The sequence below is a fragment of the Salmo salar genome, chromosome 14 (assembly GCF_965601325.2).
Source record: "Salmo salar chromosome 14, fSalSal1, whole genome shotgun sequence".
Lineage (NCBI taxonomy): Eukaryota > Metazoa > Chordata > Actinopteri > Salmoniformes > Salmonidae > Salmo > Salmo salar.
The window spans coordinates 37,284,459-37,304,801 of NC_138304.1; the positions used below are offsets into that span (position 1 = coordinate 37,284,459).

Below are 20,343 nucleotides of genomic sequence, written 5' to 3' on the forward strand. Positions count from 1 at the left end.
TTAGGGGGTTTGGCAGGTCATGTTTCAGAGGACACATGACTCGACCTTCGCCTCTCCCGAGCCCATTGGGGAGTTGTAGCGTTGAGACAAGATCGTAATCGGATATCACAAAATTGGGGGTAAAATACAAAAATAAATATTGGCAGCATTGCAGAGCAAAATGCATGTATTTTATTGGCTTGACAAAGCCATATGGGGGAAAAGCTATTCTAACCATCACATATTCCTCATCTGACAGACTTTTTAGAGCCATTTGCTTTCAGTAATAAATAAATGCACTCCCCCAAAGTGTATGCCAGAAAACCTTTCCATTCATCTTTCCTATTAATTACTCATCTTCATCATGGCCCTAAGCCCTTCCTACAAATGCCTGTTGTCCATCACTGACACCTTGTGGATCTCCAATATTACTGCAATTTTTTATTTTTTTTGACCCGGCATTGGTTTAAGGCATTTCCATGTTCAGCTTCTTAGTAATAGCGGATTAAGAAATGAAGAAGTTACCTGGAACATGAAAAATGTTCAACAGTTTAAAAAAATGTATCCATTTCACTCTTTGTTTTGCTACAATGATCTTTATAAGTATGGGCATCTCCAACTGATAGAAGTTAGCTCTTGCAGAAAACAAGTGCAAAAGCTTTTTCAAACTTATTTTATTTGTACATTCACAGGAGTAAACAAAAAAAAGTAAGCTTTAATAATGATTTAAAAAACTATTAAAACCATTTGTGTGGAGTTTTAATATGCACCCTTCTCCAGCTTGCGTTGACCGTAGAGGGAGAACTATTGGACGAGCAAAGAAGCGTTTAGAAGATGAAGAAAAAAAACAGATCAGAGGAGCGTGTAATTTCTAATATCTTGCAGATAATATAGTCTCATCCCTCAAACTAAACAAAGACAGAGGGGACAGAACACTGCACAACCACATCAGTCCTCCCTAGGACACAAGGCTGAGGACAGTGGACTGGGACAGCATGCAGCAATGATGAAGCACCCCACAGAAACCAGTTGTGGAACACACACACAACACTGGTGAAGGCCAAAAACCAGTGTGTGTATGCATAGAACTCTACGTAAAGCACTTACGCATGGGGGGGGTGGTTGCCTTACTGTCAATCTCACAATAATCTTTTTTTATTTTTATTTAAACGAATAAGAAAACAGTCAGGCAAAATTAAATAAAATCTAAACTTTCAGACTAGAGCAAGACAGATAGCAGCATGGGGAAAAACACTACTAAACCATGGTCCCTATCTGTATGTGTGTTGATGAGTGTTTTAAAAAAAGTGACAGATAGTGACTACATCTGTTGGTCTACTGTAGGGTCTTATATTGTAACAAAGTAAATGTAGTGATGGGGAATGGAGGGGGTTATTTTAAGACAGTTCCAGCCACACCGATTCCCTCTAGCGTCGTCTGTCACGAGGTGGGGGGTCACTGCGGCTACGGGAGCGTCTGGCCCCCCCTGCACTGCGGTAGCAGTCTTCTCTGTGTTTGTCACTCTCTCCATCTCTGCCCCAGTCTCTCTCTCGCTCTCTGTACCGCTCCCCCTCGCCTCTTTCTCCAGATGCGGCACTTGCGGCTTTCATCCTTTCTTTGCGCTCTTCCTCCCTTTTCTTCTCCACCTCCTCTTGCTGCTCCTTCCTCCTCTTCTCTCGCTCCTTCATCCTCTCTTGTCGAGCTGTCTCCTTCTGTGCAAACTGGCCACAAAGAGACAGAACATGGGAGAACGTCAGAGATGTGGACTGTGAACAATTGAAATCAATACTTTCAACAAATTTAAGGAAGGACACGTGGAACCCATATCAATAAGAAATGAATGCATGATCTTGTTCAGATAGTGGAGTTGCGTGTGTATAACCGACCTGCTCTTCTGTGAGGGGGAGCCAGTATATACAAGGGGCTGCTTTGGTTTTATTAAACAGTTCATCCAGCAGTTTGACAGGAGGTTCGTCTGCAGCTTTCTCTGAAGAAACAAACACAAAGAGTAAACATACAGCTGACACAACAGGGCACAGATCGAAAGCCCCATCTTTCCATCACTAACTCGTCACCTTTCTTGTCCATCTTCCTCTCCTTGCGTTTCCTCTCTCTGGAGCAGGATCGTCTGGAGACCGCTTCCTCTCCAGGCTTTCCTGGACCAAAGTCCCGGACCTTGTCCCTGTCCCACTCCCTCTCAGCCCGGGTCCTCTCCCTGTGCTCCATCTCACGCTCTCGCTCCGCCCACTGCTCCCGTTCGGGCAGGGCCGCTCCCTGACCAGGCACCGCCGCAGCCCCCCGCTCACCCTCCCCAGCCCTCTTAGGGGGAGGCAGGCCTCTGTGGAAATCCAGCTACAGACAGAGGAAGGGGAGAGTTACCATAACGATATGGGAATGATATCCATCATCAGGTAGGGCAAAACCATGAGAACGCAGATAGTCTTACCTCCTCTTGCTGAATGAAGTCCAAACTGAGGAACTTGGGGTTGCTCTGAGGCCATTTCACCCCATGCAGTGCTGCACGAGTGGCAATTGACTCCTCTGCACTGGAGTACTGGAAGAAAAAGGAGAGCAAGACAGGACATCCATGAGGAACAGTGAGGCTTGCCTTAGATAAGACAGAATATGGAGATGTAGGTGCTGTTCTGGGCTGCACCTCAAATGACACCCTCGTCCCCCCCATAGTCAAATACACTAGCTTTGACCACAGCCTCCGACGGATGATAACAAGAAGTGTACTATATGGAGAATAGGATGTCGGTTGAGACACAGCCCTGGATCCAGGATGACGGCCAACAGACAGAGACGTACTGTGACGTAGCAGTGAGATTTGATCTTGTCGATCCAGAAACCGTCCTCGAGCACGGTGCCGGTCCTCCCGAGCAGCTCCTTCAGCTGGCCCAGGGTGAACGGACGAACCAGGTTGGACAAGTGGACGATGTTGGACACTTTGCCTCGTGGAGGAGAGGGCTGCTTGGCTGTGCGGACAGGGTCATCTATGGTGATGGACACGCCAGACTTCTGCTGGCTGATGGAGCGACGGATCAATGTGTCACTGGGGGTCACTGAGGGGAGGAAAAGAGAGAGATACATCAACCTGAACTCACTCAACATATCAAAGGGTAGAATCTAGCCCAGGGTTAGAGGTTTTGATCTGATAAGAAAATGAAGTTTGATCCAAAATTGAAGATAATCTATCACCTGTTTTCATCTCCATGTCATGGCTGGGGGGAGAGTGGCATTGTGTCTCCGTGGAGTCTCTCTGGAATGAGCCATCCATCTTCTCCTCTCTGTCTCCTTTAGCCTCCCCTCCATCCTCTCGGTCTTCCTCCTCATGTTCACTCCTCTTGGACTCCTTCTGTCCATTCTCCTGGGTCACTGACGGGACCACCTACATTACAGGTGGGTGGGGAAGAGGCGGCACACACATTTTAATATGACATTCACAAATGCTAATACCTTTGGGTCAATTAAGGATGTTAGCCGTTATAGTAAATCCTACTGAATGCACCTTTATTAATGAGTGCAGCAAAACCAATTTCCAGTAATACATTCCTACTATCCTTGAAACTAGATAAATGTATAGTCCACAGACCAGGTGAAGTTAAAGTTGAACTCTGACCTGTGTGACTGTGCGTCTGATCTTGAGGTCCTGCTCACCCCGCTCCCTGCCCCCCTCCTCCACCCCAGAGAGGTGATCCTCCTCTGGGTGCAGATCCACCACCATCTTCTGGCCTGGACACAGTCTGATGTCTGGGATCAGAGACTGGGGACAAACAGAATCAACAGATTAGGGGTGGGAGAAGGGGGGGAAGCATCAAGACTCAGATAGTAAAACGTTTGTAAGTTTTCATTCTGAGGTGTTTTAGATAAGTAATATGTACAAGAGTATTTTTTGCAGTGTACTGATGCTATACCTTCAGAGAGTCTGTTGTGATGCTCATGGATGATTTCTTGGCTGTGACTGCAGTGCTGGATCCCCATCGCCTCTTCCTCCCAGCCCCAGACTCTGTCTCGCCCTCTGCACTGACAGCTCCTGGAGAGGCCTTGCTGCCTGGAAGACATAGGGGAATTGAACCATGGCCAAACGCACAATCGCAAGCACACACACACACACACACCACCGCATATATAACTGGCTCTCACTCACACATATGCAAACTAAACAAAAAACCAAGACTACCTACTGGGCTGAAAAAACAAAAACAGGCATGAGCGTTTAGAGGGAGGTATACTCACTGCTAAGGGAGATCCTACGGGCTGTGAATGCCTTTGGTGTCTCACACTGAAACAAAAAGGAATAAACACCCCAAAGTACAGAGGGGAAAAGGTGAGCGGTAGAGATGAAGAGGTGCATGGACAGATTGAAGGGAAGACAGGACAAGAGAAAGTGGGTGGGTGAACAAGGGAAGAGAAACTAGATGAGACTGCAGGTCACTTTCCACCTCAACATAACCAGAGTCATATAGAATCGCTATACATGTCTCTCAATGGCACACTGTAGTGAGCATACTGTGGATTATATATATGCTTGGTCTCAAAACAGTGCGTATGACTAAGATAATGACTGAAGCCAATGTGTTTATGATTGGTGTAGAATGGTGTTAGGGGAGCCGAAGTCTCACACACACAGAAAGATATAGTAGCCTGATGACAATACTGCAGTTTAAATTCATTTCACTTTCATAGAACATCTGAATGGTGTAGGTGGTAAACCAAGAAGCTGCCAGGATTACTGAGTCATAAAACAAGACTATGAAATATTGGGTGGTTTTTAACCGTTTTTCATTCCAAACTGCAGTAGCCATAAATATGTAAATTAATACATTTGGATTTGACAATTATGTCAGAATCAATTCCCCCATTTTAGGGTAAGAGGAGGGAGTCAACAAAATAAATATAGTTTTTTGGTAAAAAATAACATTGAGAAAATTACTACTTATTCCCTGGTACCACTGACACCTGATCCTTACTGGGATGGATATGGCCCAATCTTGACTGCATGTACTGTATCTAGGCAACAAGGGTCCAATCAAAGGAGGTTGTCAAGTTTGGGTGGAAATCTGACAGCTGGTTGGCAGGCAGGATGGGCTCTGTAGTTCAGTGGTGGCGGGGCTTGAGTGGCTTTTGAAAAGGTTCTGGAGTCAAGTCCTTAAGAGCTCAGATATCAGTCCTTTCAGATCTTTGTCATGCCTTTCTGTTGTGACTGTCCAACTGAGGTTCAATGGAGATGGGATAAGGATAATCAATAATTAACAAGAGTCACTCCAAAAACTAGAAGGGGCGTAAGCAGACACCCTCTTCCTCAGGGGCATCAGGAGACAGTGTTGAGTGACAGGTAGTAGCAGAAAAAGGGATCCAATTGGCAAGTCCCTTTTTCAGCCAACAACTAGACATTTGGTTGTGAGTCCAAAGAAATGCTGAAGACCATTGAGAAAGTTAACAAATGTCCGAGATCATGTCTTTGAAAAACAGCCATGAAGAGAGGCCCCAAGTTGTCCTCATGAGAGATTCATTTGGATCCCATTCTGAACAGTTGGAGAACAAAATCCCAAAATGTCCTTTCTCAGAGAAACGGCTTAGTCCAGAACAAATATTGACCAGTTAAACTGTCCATTAAGCAGCACATTCGTGTGTAGATGGTGAGAAGACAAATGTACTGAAGTGACCCCATGGGAAGACATCTACAGGCCTGTCGTTGAAGGGTTTCAAACAGTCTATTGAGTGTCTGCCTCTTCATCTTCAATCTGACCCCTCTGTGTGGTGAGATTGTATGTGGCCATACAGGTGTGTATGAACCAGTTGAGCCAGGTGTTGGTGACAGACAGACGAGATCAGTCATCCCAAACCCTCAGCCCATTAGTCCAATCAAGTGCCATCTCCGTGGCAACGTGGCTTTTGTTGCCACAGCTGTTCCACTGCAGTGCAGACTCGGGGGCCTATCTGTGGTATACCCAGGGCTCTTGGGGACAGTAGTAGTATGCAGGTACCATTATGGGCAATGGAAGAGGCATGAGCACCTTTATAACAAAGCAATCAATGGGGTTTTAAACATCAGCCACAGTAAGAGCATATCCCCTGCTGGTTCTGTCTGAGAGAGCATCAGCAAAGGTTAAAAATAATACACAGCTAAGTAAAAAAAAAATAAACACCTTGCTCATTAAACTTTTTTTTTTTTTTAAGACGGGGCAATGTCACCGAATCAGTATCTTAACACTACAAAAAAAAAAGATGTAACTTTCATTTAGAAATAAATAATATATAAATAATAATAATAATAATAATAATAATAATAATAAATATATATATATATATATATATATATAAAAACACACACATCTTATCACTTAGAATTTTTCATGACCTAAAAGCACTTAATTGCCTACAACGGGACAGGGGATTTAAGCAAAAAGAAAATTAGACATTCTTAACTGGAGAAGATGGAGCACTGGTACGCTCAATAGTGCCACCAAAAAATATGACCAAAAACAAACACCTCATCTCTAATTCCTCACTGATATGGTTCATTTTGATGGCTGACACCTGGAGTGGTGCCTCACTGGTTGGCTAGCGACAGTCCAAGCCCTCTTTACAGAGTCATGAAGTCCCAGTGTTCCTCAGTGGCCTTACCTCCTCACTGCTCTCAGGAGCCTTCTTAGGCTCAGCCATGGCAGCCTCATTCACCTCCCTATGGAGAGAATGAAAGAATTGAAAATGAGTGATGACAGGATGAAAGGTTAATGAGACAGGAGGATTGGGGGGGGGGGGGGGGTTCTGGTTCATGGCAAAAAGGTATTCAGAAGAGGGTCAAAAAATATATGCAATATGGGGATAGGATGTACAAGCAATATGGTAGTGTCCTGTCCAAAAAATAATGGCCTGCCTAACAGGGTGCTCCATGCAGATTGCTGTAGCAGAGACAATAAGAGCTGCAATATCTGGTGCAACTACTACATATAACCAAATAAGGTGGGAATCCCTCATCTGCACATTTGCTTTTTAAGCATTTACTTCCATAAGAGAACAAGCCTCATTGATAAATTATTAGGCGTTTGTTTTGCGCTAAATCAAAACCTAGAACTTGCTCTATTAGAATGTAATCACGCTTCTGTAAAAATATGTACTTGATGTATGAAATGAGGTCTGCTAAAAAAAAAATAGACAATAGATCAAAAAATGTGTATGCTTATGGTTGCCATTCGCGCATTCTCTTTCCAATTCATGCAGATTCTGCAGTCACTTTGAAAAGCAAGGCACTTTGGAATATCCTATTCAAGCGCAATCCCTTTTCACTTGGTTCATTCATTAATTCAGTCAAGGAGCGGCACAGTACAATGAGAGCGGTGACTGAACGCCCCCCATAAACCTCCCGTCCACACACCATCATTCAACAGGAGGACTCTTGTGCTTCGCATTAAGAATCTGACAGCGCAACATTTATCGCTACAAAATTGCAATGGGTTCTAAAAGAGCTGGATGAGAAACAATGTCGCTACAATGCAACACTGCAAACTGGGTGTTGCTATAAAATCCAAGCGCCACGACAAACAATCTCTTCTCTTCCTACCTTATGCTGAACGGCTTTTAATCCCCCGGGACAGCATTTTTACTAAGCCCGGTAGAGAGCCAAATATCTCAGTCCGATTAAACCATACAAGGAGACACGCTTTGCAATGAATTAGGCTGCTGGCCGATGCAATGCGTTGTCATCGGTTACAACCAAACCATACATGCAGCACAGCCATATTGAATTGAATGAAAAATGAGACAGGAATAAGGACCCGCATTTTCTCAGTCACACCGGTTTCTAGGCAGTCACATTAAACGCCTGACAGGAATTGTATTAACCTGTGATTCTTCCATTGACAACACATTTAATAATAGGGGGTCAAGCACCGCATGTTTTAATGGTATTGTTATTTTCCTGCTGTTTTGTCTACAAATAGAGATGGTAAATCTTGCGAGGTTGACACTTGTATTCTCTGGTATTTTTCAGATTGGCTTTATGGAGTTAAGTGTTTGGAATAGCAAACTTAATAAGCAGTATTCTGAATAGACTGTACACAAAAGTTAGCTATATTTTTTAAGATAATCATTTTATGTGGAGCATTGGTGGCCTGGAAATGAATTTGAATAAACTGGGTCAAATTGGAAACCTGTTGCTACTAGACAGTTATCACCCTATTTCAAATAATTTTACTTGGCTTGCTTGAATGATGAGCCAAGCAGACAATAACCAACATGACCTTGAGTTGATGGCAATGTTCCTTCTAAACTGCGGGTGGGCTCGCAGTAGCTCCGAGACTGCTGCGAGCAGAGTGCAGAAGAATTAACAGTCCATGGAGAGAAGCACAAGATACAATTTAACTCAACTTTCTAGTTTCCCCAGTTAGTTAACACTATCAACTTTTCCCCCTTTACTGTGGCAATTGTGATCGAATCAACGCAATATTAGCCACTTTCGGTGCAACATATTGAAACAAAACTATGCAAAAGATTTTGTTGTAGTGAGAAAGCATCAGAGTAGGATCATATTGCCCCGGACTCAGCCCGTACTCTACACAGATTGGTGTGGCATAACCAATCAGAGCTGCAGTAGGCCTATATGCAAATAGAACTGTGCTATTTATTTTGAAATAAACTGTTTACAGCTGTGGTCTTGAGTAGATGCGCTTGTTTTGAGAACAAAGCAAGAGCTGCATGCAGCAACGTGTGCACATTTTGTTCATATCATTTGCTAGTTAGTGAGTTATTAGCATGGTTATAGATCATTTGTAGTCAGCAATAGGGGAGTGATTGATTCCTACAAGAGCACAAAGTGTACATTTGTAGACATATTTGAAAAGCAAGTCAAGTAAAGAGCTTTTTTTTGGTCAAAAGGGGCAGTGTTGCATTAGCCAATAGCCAGAGGGTAGCATCATTTGTCTGATTGTCTAACAATAGTATGGAAATAATAATGCATTTTATTTGTAAAGTGGTTTCTTGCGTCAACCACATCATTTCCAGTCACCTCCTTGTCTGAAGGACAAGTGGATAAACAGGTTAATGTCAAGCCCTGTATGTTTCTTTCCCAAAGGTCTCATGGAATGTAGGCCTACAATGAACACCACACATTGGCTGCTACTGTAGGCTGAAAGATAGTACAGCTATTTCCATGTTAAACGGTTATGGGATGCACCATATATAGGTATCGCCGATATTATCTAAAAATGCCAACATCAGTGTCAGCCAATGTTTAGTTTAACACTGATGTGCAAAACCGATGTCAAAGCTGACATGCACACTTACATAATGTAGGTAGGTACATGACGTAATGTCGCCAGGTAAAATTATACGCTACACGTGCAACACAGCATTCCTAAACTAGCCCACAATGTCTGCTGTGTGGATCGAGCAGTCAATTGAAAGAGTAAGAACATTTCAGCGAGACAACTCAAAGGCGAATCCATTGAAGCCAAGATAATGGGATTCATTACCCTTGACATTCAACCGTTCTCTGTCGTGGGTGATGCTGGTTTTCGCCGACTGGTCGAGCACCGGTACACACGAAAAAGTGTATTCTTTTTCAGATGTTTCCCTACCGGAGTTACACAGTAATAGCATCACTGCTATTAGCTTCACGACATGCATACTATAGAACGCCATTTGGGTCTTTGCGTGTCAAAAAAAAAGCTGTACAAAAAAAGCAAACACCAGCCACGAACGATGCGTTTACAATACCGCGTTGGTAATAAAACATCATTTGTTCGACTGCAACTTCTGGGGTAGCTAGCATTAGCTTGGTACCTAGCTAGCACCAATACAACCAGCCTGAAAACAATGACCAGTAGAAATTGCAGTCATTTTCATTATTCTTAGCAATGATTTAGGAATTCCTGTAAGTTTTAGCTAGGTTGCCACTTGTTGTTCACCTATTGAAATTGAACTTCAGTTCATGAAAATAAATAGCTAGCCTGCAACTTAACCCTGTTGCCCAAAGCTAACATTATAAGCAGAACGGGTTATGTGTTGTAAAGCTAGCCACAATAAGGATTTGGCACAATAGTGGAATTTGCGGTTTGTCTTCAAAATAAAAGCAAGTCATTGACAGTGATGCAAATAGTACAATTATGCCATACTTTGATTTTGAAGGCTAGCTGCAAAGTCCACTATTGTGGCTAATCCTTATTGTGGCAAGCTTCACAGATGGGTCCAACCACCATTAATCAAATAAGAACTGTCTTCTAAATTAGGGTGATTTTAGATGACACCTAGCTATATAGTTAGCCAGCTAACTATAGCCACTGAAACAGATGTTTTGCTATGTTTTTGGGGAAGAACATTGTTTGCATCCATGAGCTAGCTAGCTTTTTTATGACCAGTACTGTAGGTTCACGAGAGAACTTTACCAGCCTCATAGCATACGTATCGATGAATCGTCGTAACGTATGAAATCCTAGTGCTAGTGTAATCAATGTGTAATAACTACATTAAAAAAATTATGAATGCGTTAAATAATTATGTGAAGTGCAGTCATATTCAGGTCCTGATTGGTCAAATAGTGTTATTTGATGCGTGTCTTTTTTGACACACAAAGACCCAAATGGCGTTCCATAGAAATCCTGGATGAGAATGAAACAACTGAACAACGAAACAGCACACCAAGTAAGTGAAAGAAATAGGTTTTGATTATGTTTTACTGATAATGGGGACATATGTAAATGCAAACAAAATAACGTTTTGGTCAGTGTGGTGTGTGTAACCTTTATTTAACTAGGCAAGTCAGTTAAGAACAAATTCTTATTTACAACGACGGCCTACCTCGGACGACACTGGGCCAATTGTACGCCTCTTGCACTGAGATGCAGTGCCTTAGACCGTTGTGTCCATGTGTGTGTGTTAACTATTTAACTGTACTAGAACGCTTAAAATTCCGCATAAATGTTAAATATCGGTATCAGCTTTTTTTGGCAAGGAAAATATAACATCTCGGTATCGGCCAAAAATGTCATATTGGTGCATCACTCAAGGCAAGGGGTGGCTACTTTGAATCTCACATCTAAAATACATTTGTTGATCACTTTTTTGGTTACTACATGATTCCATATGTGTTATTTCATAGTTTTGATGTCTTCACTATTATTCTACAATGTAGAAAATAGTCCCAAAAAATTTAATAAAAATAGAATGAGTAGGTGTGTCCAAACTTTTGACTGCTACGGTGTCTGTCTTTTGCACCAATTCTATGAACTCACCTTGTAGTGTCTGTCTTTACCTCCCCTCCCTCGCTGTCCTTCTGCCCATTGTCTTCTCCAGCATGTATTCCAAGGAATGGTTTCTGATGGTCATAAAGAGGGTGGTGTCAGAGGGGAAGAAATTTGTAGAGAATAAAGAGACCACAGTTTGAATCTCTGCTGACCTTCCTGTGTCTGGCTCCATCAATGTTTATGTCCTCTTCCTCCTCCCCAGATACTCGCTTTTTGTGCTGTGGAGCTTTTGGGGCCTCAGTTGGATCCTCAGGTTGACTAACCGTTTCCGTATCCTGGGATATGGTGTTTGTCTGAGGTTTCTCAGGCTAAGGGAGAGCGAGAACAAGTAAATTAATTGTATATTGTGCAAAATATCAAGACATGAGCAGCTGAGTCACAGTTGTAAGTATACATCTGTCATTTAGCCAACTTATGGTTAACTTGTTATGGATAGGGGGCAGTATTTTCACGGCCAGATAAAAAACGTACCTGATTTAATCTGGTTATTACTCCTGCCCAGAAACTAGAATATGCATATAATTAGTAGCTTTGGATAGAAAACACTCCAAAGTTTCTAAAACTGTTTGAATGGTGTCTGTGAGTATAACAGAACTCAAATGGCAGGCCAAAACCTGAGAAGATTCTGTACAGGAAGTACCCTGTCTGACCATTTCTTGGCCTTCTTTGTCATCTCTATCCAAAACAAAGGATCTCTGCTGTAACATGACACTTCTAAGGCTCCCATAGGCTCTCAGAAGGCGCCAGAACGACTCTGCAGTTACTGGCTGAAAAACAGTAGCGCATTTGGATAGTGGTCGATCTGAGAACAATGAGACGGGCGCGCGTGTGCACGTGAAGAGTCCATTTTACTTTTTCAGTCTTTGAACGAAAACAACGACTCCCGGTCAGAATATTATCGCTATTTTACGAGAAAAAGCGCATAAAAATTGATTTTAAACAGCGTTTGACATGCTTCGAAGTACGGTAATGGAATATTTTGACATTTTTTGTCACGATACGCGTCCGCGCGTTCCCCTTTCGGATAGTGTCTTGAACGCACGAACAAAACGCCACTATTTGGATATAACTATGGATTATTTGGAACCAAACCAACATTTGTTGTTGAAGTAGAAGTCCTGGGAGTGCATTCTGACGAAGAACAGCAAAGGTAATCCAATTTTTCTTATAGTAAATCTGAGTTCGGTGAGTACCAAACTTGGTGGGTCAAATTAGCTAGCCCGTGATGGCGAGCTATCTACTCAGAATATTGCAAAATGTGCTTTCACCGAAAAGCTATTTTAAAAATCGGACACCGCGATTGCATAAAGGAGTTCTGTATCTATAATTCTTAAAATAATTATGTTTTTTGTGAACGTTTATAATTGAGTAATTTAGTAAATTCACCAGAAGTGTTCGGTGGGAATGCTAGTTCTGAACGTCACATGCTAATGTAAAAAGCTGTTTTTTTTTTATATAAATATGTACTTGATTGAACAAAACATGCATGTATTGTATAACATAATGTCCTAGGAGTGTCATCTGATGAAGATCATCAAAGGTTAGTGCTGCATTTAGCTGTGGTTTTGGTTTTTGTGACATTATATGCTAGCTTGAAAAATGGGTGTCTGATTATTTTTGGCTGGGTACTCTGCTGACATAATCTAATGTTTTGCTTTCGTTGTAAAGCCTTTTTGAAATCGGACAGTGTGGTTAGATAAAGGAGAGTTGTCTTTAAAATAGTGTAAAATAGTCATATGTTTGAAAAATTGAAGTTTTCCGATTTTCGAGGAGTTTGTATTTCGCGCCACGCCCTATCATTGGATATTGGAGTGGTGTTCCGCTAGCGGAACGTCTAGATGTAACAGGTTAAAATAAGAATAATGGGCGTTTGTGTTATGCCATCATTACGTTTCGGCTCGTCTTAAAAAAAAAGAAAAAAAAAGCTAACATTATTGAGTAAGCAATGCAAAGACAAACAGTACATGACAATGGACTTGATCATCTTTTGATATTTCATCATTGTTTTGCTGCAAGTTGTTTCACGTTTATTGTGATTTACAAGTACATCATGTAGGCTTAAAGAGTCCAGCAAGAGCACACCTAGACCTATACCATGTACTTGCATACACACGCACACAGAAAACCCCTTTGCCTCCATCTGTTACTACTAGAGCAAAACATGTTATTCATAAATCAGAAACCTTCCTGAAACATCTTGAACATCTGGATTTTATCACTTCGACAAGGTTACTTTGAACATGAATGAAATAACAGCTTCTGATCTCCAATGACCATTGATTGTCCCTGCTTGGATGGTCTTGTAAAACCTAGGCACTGACAAAATGAAAAACAACCTAAAGAAAATCCAAGTACTAGGCTACATGGTTAATGAACATTAGTATTCTCATATTGCTGTTGGATCATCATTTAATTGATTAAGAGAGAAAGAACACCTATAGACCACTCACCCTTCTACCACTGGGAGTGATGTGTGTTTTGCCCTGGGATGATGATGAACCAGACGAACCTGAGGACGACGACCCAGAGTCAGAATCTGAAGAGTCATTCGACGAGGAAGACCGTCTTCCCAGCTTTTCTTCTTTCTTTTGACTTCTCGTCCTTCCTTTTTCTGCCTTGCCTTCCACTGGTTGGGGTGAGGGAGGTAGCACAGCTCCCGCTGGACCTGAGGGGGCATTTGCTTCTCTGGTCGTTTCTCCCACCGCCTGTTTGTCTGTCTCCTCTCTATGTGCTTGGACATGTTCCTCTGACACCAGGCTCTTACCCTTTTCTTCTTCAGGACTCTTGCCCAGTGTGGCCATCACTGGGGTCTCCCTCTCTGGCCCTGTCGTCCCCGACGTGTCTGCTCCAGAAACAAGGACCCCCTGTCTTGCAGGCTTCTTTGGTGCTGCTTGTCCAGCAGAAGGCTGGGCCCCCTGCTGAGTACCTTTCTGCTCTGGTTCCCCAGGTTTGCTGGGGGACTGGAGAGCTAAGGACTGAGGATGGGGGCTTTCAGAGAATGTACGGGGCCTCTTGATGACCCTGGATGCAGAAGATTGGGATAGAACTATGGGGTCTCTCAAGAAACGGAACTTCTTGAAGGACGACTGGGGTGACAGAGACGTTGCTAGAGATAGTGACAGGGGCGTACCAGATTCAGCTGGCTGGTTGTCTCTTAATGCTTTTTGGGGCATGGATGGCACTTTGGGCTCCCCACCCTCTGTTGCCGCCATCTTACCTGCTCCTGTGGAGAGGGGAGGAGTAGGCAGGGGGGTAAGACCAAACTCACGACTACGCTTCCATGGAGGAAGATGACTCTCCCTCTCTACTTTCTCTCTGTGCAAGGCCTTCTCCTGTTCCAAAGCTCTCTCCTCCTTCTCCCTCTCTCCCTGCAAGGCCTTCTCCTGTTCCAAAGCTCTCTCCACTTTGTCTCTCTCCCCCTGCAAGGCCTTCTCCTGTTCCAAAGCTCTCTCCCTCTCCTCCTCTCTGTGCAAGGCCTTCTCCTGTTCCAAAGCTCTCTCCCTCTCCTCTTTCTCTCTCTGCAAGGCCTTCTCCTGTTCCAAAGCTCTCTCCCTCTCCTCTTTCTCTCTCTGCAAGGCCTTCTCCTGTTCCAAAGCTCTCTCCCTCTCCCCTCTCTCTCTCTGCAAGGCCTTCTCCTGTTCCAAAGCTCTCTCCCTCTCCCCTCTCTCTCTCTGCAAGGCCTTCTCCTGTTCCAAAGCTCTCCTCCCCTCTCCCCTCTCTCTCTCTGCAAGGCCTTCTCCTGTTCCAAAGCTCTCTCCCTCTCCTCTTTCTCTCTCTGCAAGGCCTTCTCCTGTTCCAAAGCTCTCTCCCTTTCCTCTTTCTCTCTCTGCAAGGCCTTCTCCTGTTCCAAAGCTCTCTCCCTCTCCTCTTTCTCTCTCTGCAAGGCCTTCTCCTGTTCCAAAGCTCTCTCCCTTTCCTCTTTCTCTCTCTGCAAGGCCTTCTCCTGTTCCAAAGCTCTCTCCCTCTCCTCTCTTACTTTCTCCATGGTTCTTTCTTTCTCAAGGGCTTTCTCCATTTCGATTCTTTCTTGCTCCAAAGCCCTCACCTTCTCCTCCCCCTCTCTCTCCAAAGCCCTCACCTTCTCCTCCCCCTCTCTCTCCAAAGCTGCCTTCTCCTCCTCCCTCTCGCAAGTCTTCTCCAAAGCCTTCTCCTTCTCCAAAGCTTTCTCCTTCTCTCTCTCCTGCTCCAAAGCTCGCTCTCGTTCCATGGCTCTCTGCTTTTCTAATTGCATAGCTTTTTCTCGCTCTTCCCCGTCTTTCGCCAAAGCTTTCTCTCTTTCCTCCTCTTCTCGTTCAAGAGCTTGCGCCCTCTCTCGTGCCAAAGCCCGCTCCTTCCTTTCTCGCTCCAAAGCTTTCTCTCGCTCCAAAGCCTTCTCCCTCTCCTTCATCTCTCGCTCCAAAGCTCTTTCCCTCTCTTGTTCCACAGCACGCTGTTGCTCAAATATTCTCTGCCTCTCCAGTCTTTCCTGCTCCATGGCACCAAGTCTCTCATGCTCTAGGGATTTTTCTCTTTCCGTCTCTGCCTGCAGCTCCCTTTCCTTGTTTTCTTGCTGCCATGCAGCATCTCTCTCTTCCATAATAGTGGGCCTAAGCACACTCACAGGAACTTCACTGTGTGGGAGATGGCCTCCAAGAACTCCCTGGTTTGTTACTGGAACCAGTCTGGGGAAGGGCAAACTGGCTGCAGCATTGGTTGTGTGGATGATGGCAGACACAGTGCCCTCATGAGAACCTCTACCAGAAGACAGTATTGCAGTTGCAGCATTGTTGTCCTGCCTCTCTGCATCCCCACGTCCATGCCACCCAACTCCAGAGAAAGCCCCCTCTGATGCCATTTTGCGTGCCAGCAGGGTCAGTGGGCCAGGCTTGCGCTCTGTGTTGCTTTGTGGATCTGGGCTGCTTCTACAACTGCCACTGCTAGAGGAGCCAGAGCTGGAGGTACTGGAAGTACGCTGCCTAGCTGGGGGCTCACCTGGACTAGGGGGGCTTTGTTTAGGGGTATCAGGCAGTGGGAATGATAACTCTGGGGGAGGGGAGGGAGGAGGGGTAGGCTGTCGAAGCTGTGGAGACAATAGGGGGGGAATGTGCTGTGGGTGTTGGCGGGATCCTCCAGACCTCGCTCTTGCTAGCTGGCCTCTTGGTGGCTCTCCTAGATTCCTCCTCCTGGCACCGCTATCCCAGTCCTCATCAGCGCCATCATCATCGCTATCTGCTGGAACTTGACTAAAGGTTGGGACTCTCTCCGGTCGCTGCTCGCCAACAGCTACATGCACAGCCAGAGAGGCAACGGCAGCAGAGGTAGGGGCAGGTGGAGCAGACACATGGCCGTCTCTGGACATGTGCCGCTCTCCCTCGCTTGCTGTGCCTGCTAGTCCATTTCCCTCGGAGAGGCCAAAAAGCTTGTGCTGGTCAACCAACACGGGTGCGACATCCTGATGAGGTCAGAAAGAGAGTTGAGATTGAGTATGTTGTAGGACTATGCCAGAGTTTCTCCCATGCAAGCAATTATTCAAGCCTTGATTAAACTGCATGTAAGATCGGGTCAATCATGCAAGATTCTCATACATTCAAGATGTACAACAAGAGACTTAAAAACCCGAAAGAATACAGTGATTAGTCTGCAAATAACCTGGTCTGGGGCAGCACAGGCAGAGCGGTTATTGTCCTGTGTGTGGTCCTCTTTGTCTGTATCTGGAAAAACATAGTAGTGATATGTAAGAGGTGAAAATACCCTTAGCAAGAAATGAGTCAGCTGATCTGATTTGATACACAAACAAAGCTCTCTCAATAAAGGCATGGAGCGGTCATGTAAACTACTCGAACATAAACCCAAAGCCAATATGTACAGGTGAGGGGGGGCACTGCCAACTTACCATCATCTTCAAGTGCTTCCCGGGCCTCCCTCTCCAGACGCTGCCTCAAGAGCTCCTGCTGTTTCGCCAAATACTGCTTTATGAAGCTGTTCTGGCTCATCTCTTCACCAATCTGAAATACACAGACAAACAGAGACTAATAAAATCCTTACCGATAACCATCCTCTTGAAGAAGTAATCAGAGAAACTGCCAAATATCTACACAAGGAGACGATTTAATTATGTTATGGTTGAATCTAAAAAAATATACAAAAATAAGGAAGAAAGTCACACTATACATACTCCCAACAATTTAATGGGTAAACCTAACCAATGTTATTCTTAATGGTGCTAAAACATGATCCTTGCTATGCAACATCTTGACAGGTCTCACCTGGGAGTTTGGCTGCAGTCCTATGTGATGGTGTGAGGTTCTCTGGAGGTTCTCCAGCATGAGAGCCTGTCACAAACATAAGAAGGGATTATGACAAACAGTAAACAACAGTTAACTCCCTAAATAAATAGTAGTTGTTGTATTGCATCTGATAATCATGTTGTTGAGCTTGCTCCACGATGTGCTCAGAGGAAAGCACACACACAGGCATGTGTGAACCAGTATCTGGGCCAAGGAGGACACAATGAATATCGTCCTTCTCTGCCCAGATACTGGTTCAACAGGCATGCAACACTTCAGCAAAACATCAAAGTCAAGACTGGCCGATATAATACAACACTTAACTAGTTAGTAGGACTTAAAATATATTTAAAAACTACGTGTTTGTTAGATGTATCTCACGCTACTTGCAATCCACTTAGAAGATGTAATGTTAGCCATCCAACTTAACAATCAAGCAAGAATTCCTAGATGATCCGAGGCCCAAAACCAAATAACATTTACTTATTATTATTCATTATTTTCTTTACTACGCTTCCCAAAAGCTTACTAGCTTAAAGTACAGTAAATAGCATATTACTTTGCAGGCTCGTCCACGTTGTATAACCTCCCCCCCAACAAAGCGCAGACATTGCCGCGGTCGATTAAACTAGTCATCACCAGCAATAGTTAGTTATCAGACATGTCTCATATAAACAACACACGTCTATTTAAACTTCGGTTAACAAGTTATTCATCAAACGAGCCATAATTGTTTTTACAACATAGTACAAAGCTTCCAACGACGACAAAACATCAACACCACATAAAGTAAACGGCACACATTTTTATTCTCAAACTAGGCAAGCACTCCGGCCTGCAAGACAAGCATCCGCCAGTCTACTAGCCAACACCGAGGGTTTAGCGACTGCAGGTTATAAATTGTCTCAGATCCTTAACGAAACGTACCCCTTTGAGTCTCTTAACGAGAGTATTTTTCTGTCCGCTTTTAGGAAGTCCGCGCTCCTCTAAAGCAGCTTTCAAATCCGCCACGCGAAGAGATTGTAGCGGCCTACCGTCCAGTTTAACGTCTTCGAGGTCCGCCATTTTCCCCTTTCCACTCGTTCGCGTCAGCAACGCCTTCCGTCAACCAACGTCAGAGTAGACAACTTCCGGTAGAAGTGTAAACTGAATGACATTCTTAGATTTTATTAAAATAGGATACATACATTAGATAGTGGATTGTTGTCCATACACGCTATTCACTGTGAATTTGCAGAAATAACATACCTAAACATTATTTTGAAATTGTCATTTCCTACATTATGTTATTTGTGCCGACAGGGGGTACTCTTTCACATGTCCAAATCATCTTTGGGCATATCAAATAAAAAGGGTCTGACCACAGACAGAAGGGGTAACCATAATTATCTTTGGTCTGACCGCCGCCGTGTCTAGAGAAACTAAAGAGGAAGAGAGCGGCCCAACTCGGCGGAAAATTTGTCTCCCTCAAGCAGGTGGCTATTTTTCATTGTTTCGCACACCAAGCAAGGAGTTTTTGTATGGAGATCACTGAGTTTGAGTTTTTACCAGACAGTCATGTTAGGATATCTGTTATCCTGTTAACTTTTGTGCCGAATCCACTGCAGTGTTTATGGTCATGTTGCAGAAGTGTGTAGGAGGGTGCTTCCAAGATGTGGGAAGTGTGCAGGAGAGCATGGGACAGAGGATTTTGTAGTTTTGGTGGATAAAATTGTGTCAACTATAGGGATCCTCATGTTGCTGGGGATCGGAAGTGTCCGGTGCAATAGAGGCAGGTTGAGGTGACCAGAGTCAGAATAGTGCAAAGGAGTTGTATGCGGAGGCAGAGAAGAAAGTAGAGGATGTGTCAAGGGTGAGAGTTCTGGAGAGGATCCTTGTGAGTAGTAGATCTGTGCCAGTACAGATGGACAGGCCAACGAGTGATATGCCTCGGTAAAGTTGGCTTCTTAGCATGCATAGCAATGGTTATCCACTGTATGTGCGAACGCCATGATACCAAAGAAGAAGAATACAGGGCCATAATTGCTGCAGCATGACTACAAGAGCGTCCTGGCCCTGCAATACATGAGCCACTCGCTGTCTGTATGACACTTGTCGTTGATGCTAGTACCCACGCCTTGTGATGAGATGCGTATAGGCTCTGACTCGGCAGTAGACAAGGTCGTCTCCAACATCCTTCAATAACACCCGTCCGACTTTGTTACTGTGTAGGTATTGGTACGCCTCCGAACTTTAAGTTGCTCATCGCCTTACATCGCAAGCTACGGATTCAACAAAGTAAGTAAATATGCTACCGTACGTGATACAAGGCCACTTATTCACGTCATCTTCCCAACCATCAATTACGGAGGGTAAAGGTAGGCTAATATGACCCTTTTTGATCTCCGTCAGGTTGTGTTCCTATATCATTATTCGTTTTTGCAAGCTCTTCATGAATGTTTGCTTACTTCGAACCGGAAATAACGCCCATAATTTGCGCAAGGCATCATGGGACACGGGAAACTCATGCATAGAACAATGAGATAGATATTTCACCGGATGTATAAATGTGAAGCATCCGGTTCGCGTTTCCACTCACGACCAAAAGTGAGAGGAAGCCCAGTGGCCAACAGTGGGAGAAGGTGGAACTACATGGATTTTGGCCGAGATTCTGATAATTTACTCATCGGTGAAACATTTGATATCAATAGGTTTTTCCCCCCCCGTCCCAATACAGTTATGTTCCCGAAACTAGAATCTCTTACGAACAGAGTGGACAAAGTTTTGTAAACTTGACCCTTTGCCAAAATGTCCAAAAATTGCGTTGTTTAAGAGTGCAAATGCGAATTGAGTTATTGTACACGCAGACTTCA

The 20,343-nt window shown here is 44.0% G+C and overlaps 1 protein-coding gene across 1 annotated transcript; it reads right to left on the minus strand.

Annotated features, from left to right (window-relative positions):
- Positions 1–637: 637 nt before the first annotated feature.
- Positions 638–19,595, minus strand: LOC106569440 (uncharacterized). The gene is made up of 19 exons (XM_082961391.1): positions 18,419–19,595; positions 17,471–17,536; positions 17,098–17,209; positions 16,854–16,915; positions 14,533–16,656; positions 14,443–14,448; positions 13,676–14,311; positions 11,378–11,533; positions 11,214–11,296; positions 6,610–6,667; positions 4,219–4,264; positions 3,897–4,033; positions 3,602–3,745; positions 3,181–3,370; positions 2,791–3,044; positions 2,426–2,533; positions 2,055–2,331; positions 1,866–1,966; positions 638–1,700 (listed from the first exon to the last, which is right to left on the minus strand). Exons 1-19 carry the CDS (start codon positions 18,554–18,556, stop codon positions 1,407–1,409), a joined length of 4,992 nt encoding a protein of 1,663 aa, XP_082817517.1. The 5' UTR covers positions 18,557–19,595; the 3' UTR covers positions 638–1,406.
- Between the last annotated feature and the right edge of the window lie 748 nt (positions 19,596–20,343).

Bases quoted from the DNA above. Each gene is read 5' to 3' on its own strand.
- LOC106569440 (XM_082961391.1), bottom strand. From the start codon at position 18,556: ATGGCGGACCTCGAAGACGTTAAACTGGACGGTAGGCCGCTACAATCT. The intron at 17,210-17,470 runs GTGAGACCTGTC...TGTGTATTTCAG, and splicing joins GACTGCAGCCAAACTCCCAG to ATTGGTGAAGAGATGAGCCA. The intron at 2,534-2,790 runs GTACGTCTCTGT...TTTTTCTTCCAG, and splicing joins AATCTCACTGCTACGTCACA to TACTCCAGTGCAGAGGAGTC.